Raw genomic sequence first — 4338 nt, 5'->3', positions numbered from 1 at the left:
ATTCCATAGCTAATTAGCTATGGAAATTTTCCGTAGCTATTTTCTGTAGGAAAACCTCCTATTTTCTAGTAGTGTTGATGGACCTAGGAGCCGACCTGTTAAGGCTTACTAGTTAAGACTTACTAGGTCCAGGTCTAGGTCCAATCCGGAGGTCTAAATGGTCACCTATATGTATGTGTGTATGTTTTATATTCTATTTTAATGGGTTCAATTTATACTTGTAGAAAAGATGTTAGCTAAGACATATTTGAATGTTTTAGGAGTAGTTAAAAGTGCTTCAATAATTTCCAACCTTTTCAAATCAGTTTATTCAAAATAATCAAATCATTTCTTAATAATATTTTCTATTATTATATTTAATATAAGAATTGTTTAGTATTTAAAAAATATACTGAAAAGTTATTGGCAAGCTAACCAATTAAACTAATTAAAAGCGATCTTGATAGAAAAGGCAAAATGATTTGTCTATAAATACATGAATCCAGGTTCCACTTCTTATACAAATCACAACACAAACCTTCCATTGACCATAACGTCTTCATTCGAAGCTAGCCGCATCACATGAACACAATGGCTCACTCCATCACCATGATCATCGTCTTCATATCTATCGTAGCTCTAACCAATGCATCCAACCTCTACCCTCAGTTCTACGACCACTCCTGCCCACAGGCTAAAGACATCGTTAGGTCTGTTGTCACAAAAGCTGTCGCAAAAGAGGCTCGCATGGCTGCTTCTTTGCTCAGACTCCATTTCCACGACTGTTTCGTAAAGGTAGTTTGTTCTTAATCATAATTAATTCCTATATTTAACCCACGCACTGCTACAAAAATGCATCATTTGATTAGAAAACTAACTTTCTTTTGCAACCAAATGATATCCTTTAGGGTTGTGATGGTTCAATACTTCTAGACAACAGTGGAAGCATAATTAGCGAGAAGGGGTCAGTCCCAAACCGCAACTCAGCTCGTGGGTTCGAAGTTGTTGACCAAATCAAAGCTGCATTGGAGAAGGCATGTCCTCAGACTGTCTCCTGTGCGGATGCATTGGCTTTGGCAGCAAGAGACTCGACTGTTCTGGTACGTATCGTAATCCATGGATAAAAGTTTCGATTTTGTTGTCTGTAAATTAATGAAGCATGTTTTGAACTTGTGCATGCAGGCTGGTGGACCTAGTTGGGAAGTGCCATTGGGAAGAAGGGATTCATTAGGTGCAAGCTTGAGTGGTTCTAACCAAAATATCCCAGCTCCAAACAATACCTTTCAGACCATTCTCACCAAGTTTAAGCTCAAGGGTCTTGACATTGTTGATTTCGTTACTCTATCTGGTAAGAAAATCTTGGAACTGGGTTAAAATTCAAAAAAAAATTGATTAATGTTCAAGAAAATCTTGAAAACTCGGTTTAAATTCAGACGTAGTTACCTGATAAAGGTTGTGGTATTTAATTTTGCAGGAAGTCACACAATCGGAAACGCTAGGTGCACTAGTTTCAGGCAAAGGTTATACAACAACTCCGGCAATGGGCAGCCGGATTTATCGTTAGACCAATCTTATGCTGCAAAACTGCGTCAGAACTGCCCGAGATCCGGCGGCGATCAGAACCTGTTTTTCTTGGATCCTGTGTCACCGACGAAGTTCGATAACAGTTACTACAAGAACTTGATAGCTTCGAAGGGGCTTCTTAGCTCTGATGAGATACTGTTTACTCAAAACCAGCAAACAATGCAGTATGTGAAGCAGTATGCGGCAAATCAAGAGCTTTTCTTCCAGCAGTTTGCCAAGTCGATGGTTAAAATGGGAAACATCACTCCGTTGACCGGTAAGAGTGGTGAAGTCAGGAAGATTTGCAGGAAAGTCAATAGTTGATTCTATCTCCTTTTGTAGACGATTTTATTAATGTATCTCATTTTGTGTGCGATAAGTTGTATTTTATGTCTTGCAATTTGTACCCTGCAACATGGTAATCCAATTTGGGATAAACTATCTTTATCAAATATGCTAATATACGAAAATATAATAGTGATTTTTAGCATTAAATTTTTTTGCAGATCACAAAATACCAAAACCAGAGATGTATTATCATGAACCTATCATTCTCTTGTTAATTTTATGTATATCGCATGATAATTAACCACTAATTTGGCAATATTGTGAAATCATTTATGTAAATAATCACAGTCCAGACAGTTTAGCTTTAGTTAGTAATCACTTTGAGAAATCCATATATTCTTGTCAAATGTTGAAATTTATGTTATATAATAAGATGCACTTTAATTGAGGAATCACAAAAATATTTGCTCCATTTTAATCTAATATTAATATTTAAAGCAATGTTTTAAAAACGGTTTGAATCGGTTGGACCGGGAACCGAATCAGAAAACGGTTCAACTAGCATCGTTTTTATGTTTATTTCTGAATCGGAATGAATCTGTTGATTTTTATCAAAACTGGGTTGAATTAGTTAAATTAAATAAAAACAAACGGAAATGAATCATTTTGCATAACAAACTTTAATATTCTTTTCATATCTATTTAGATTTCTTTGAAAAAAAACAAATGCTAAATGTTATGGTGTTTTTTCATACATTTGTATTCATCGAAAACTATATTTGTTTTCGTATTATATTTTATTTTTCTTTTTAATATATATGGATTGACGTAAAACTTATGGTTATTTGTTTTGTTAATATATTTGGATTGATCTACAACTTGTATTTGTATGTATTTTTAATATTTAAATTTGTAGATGTCTATGTGTGTAGGAAAATTAAAAAAAAAAACAAATGAAGATTACAGAAACCCGTCGAACCGGTTAAACCGAAAACCAATCACCATACCGGTTCAATTAAAAAATGTAACACCCGATTTCGAGTCGTTTCATAATTCGGGGGGCATAACCCGAAGATCAATTATCATATGGCTTCGGCCGTTGAGGAAAGTGAGGTTTACACCCATTTGGATGTGGGTAATTTAGATTTTGTGATCCAAGAGTTCGGTTGTGCTTTGCAACCCAAGGGTAAAATGGTAAAAGTGATGGTTCGGGCTTTTCATGAATTAAGGATTTTAGTTTGAAGTGTTTAAGTCAAAAGTAATTAGATACAGTTATAGAGCTCATCACTATCTTTCTGTGGATATAAGGATCATCGAAAATGAAGTTGGAGATCACCGGAGTTTGATGGAGTCAAGGACCCGATTATGGCGATGAGGTGGTTGTCTAATGTTGAGGGTTGTTTCTTCACATGTTCATGTCGTGCTGACTAGAAGATCAATTGCGCCCTGAACCTTTTTCGGTTAAGGGCAAAGGATTAGTGGAGATTGGTGACTAGTTCATAAACTCCTGAGAAGAGGATTACGGTTACTTGGGAGCAGTTCTTGAAGATGTTTCGTACGAAATATGTTTCCATGGAGGAGAGAGATAGATTGGCTCAGGAGTATCTAGATTTGAGGCAGACGAATGAGACGGTGAAGGAGATCACCAAGATGTTCAAGGAGAGGGTTGTTTTCTGCCCTGAGTTTACTACTTCGGAGCAGGCTCGGATGGATCGGCACTTGATTGTTATTGCTACATAACAATCAAGGTATGATCTAAACCCTAATTCATATGTTATATTGATTATCATATTCTAGATCTAGGGTTTATAGTCTTGGATGAATTGCATGTACAATAGAGAAACCTAGATCCAAGCATTAGGGTTTGTATGAGCACATAGGATGTTCTTATAGCTAAAACCCGTCAATTCGGGATGGATTGGTTGAGCGGGTTTGGGGCTATGATTGACTGCAAGGGTCACCGGGTGGTAGTTCGAACCCCAAGTGCGGGAGAACTGGTTATTAGGGAGAGTGAACCAGGATTGGATAAGTCTTTTGTTCTGCTGCTAGGGCTCGGCAGTACATGTAGCATGGGTGTTTGGGTTATCTTACATATGTGGTTGACAACCAGGTTAGGAAAGAGATTTTGGTTTTGGATGTGCCCGTTGTGATAGAGTTCGCTGATGTGTTCCCGGAGGAGTTACCCGACGTGCCTCCTGAGAGGCATGTTAAGTTTAGGATCGATTTGGTTCTAGGTGCGGATCTGATTGCTAAGGCGTCGTACCAATTGGCACCACCTGAGATGCAGGAATTGTCCTCACAACTTCAGGAGTTGTTGGGCAAGCAGTTTATTACATCGATCATCTCGTCATGAGGAGCACCGATTTTTTTGTAAAGAAGAAGAATGGTTCACATTGGATGTGTATTGATTACCGGCAGTTGAACAAGTTAACGGTGAAGAACCATTACCCACTTCTATAGATTGATAACCTCTTTGGTCAGTTGCATGTTACAACTTGGTTATCCTAG

At 37.4% G+C, this 4338-nt stretch overlaps 1 protein-coding gene across 1 annotated transcript; it reads left to right on the top strand.

Moving 5' to 3' along the window:
- Positions 1-509: 509 nt before the first annotated feature.
- Positions 510-1994, top strand: LOC145093024 (peroxidase 72-like). The gene is made up of 4 exons (XM_079031061.1): positions 510-774; positions 888-1079; positions 1162-1327; positions 1454-1994. The coding sequence occupies exons 1-4, from the start codon at positions 562-564 to the stop codon at positions 1864-1866; spliced, it is 984 nt and encodes a 327-aa protein (XP_078887187.1). The 5' UTR covers positions 510-561; the 3' UTR covers positions 1867-1994.
- Positions 1995-4338: the final 2344 nt, after the last annotated feature.

Source organism: Lactuca serriola, chromosome 3 (genome assembly GCF_051521515.1).
Source record: "Lactuca serriola cultivar US96UC23 chromosome 3, Lser_US96UC23_V15, whole genome shotgun sequence".
In the NCBI taxonomy this organism is placed as follows: Eukaryota; Viridiplantae; Streptophyta; class Magnoliopsida; order Asterales; family Asteraceae; genus Lactuca; species Lactuca serriola.
This window is presented reverse-complemented; position numbering and strand designations above follow the sequence as displayed.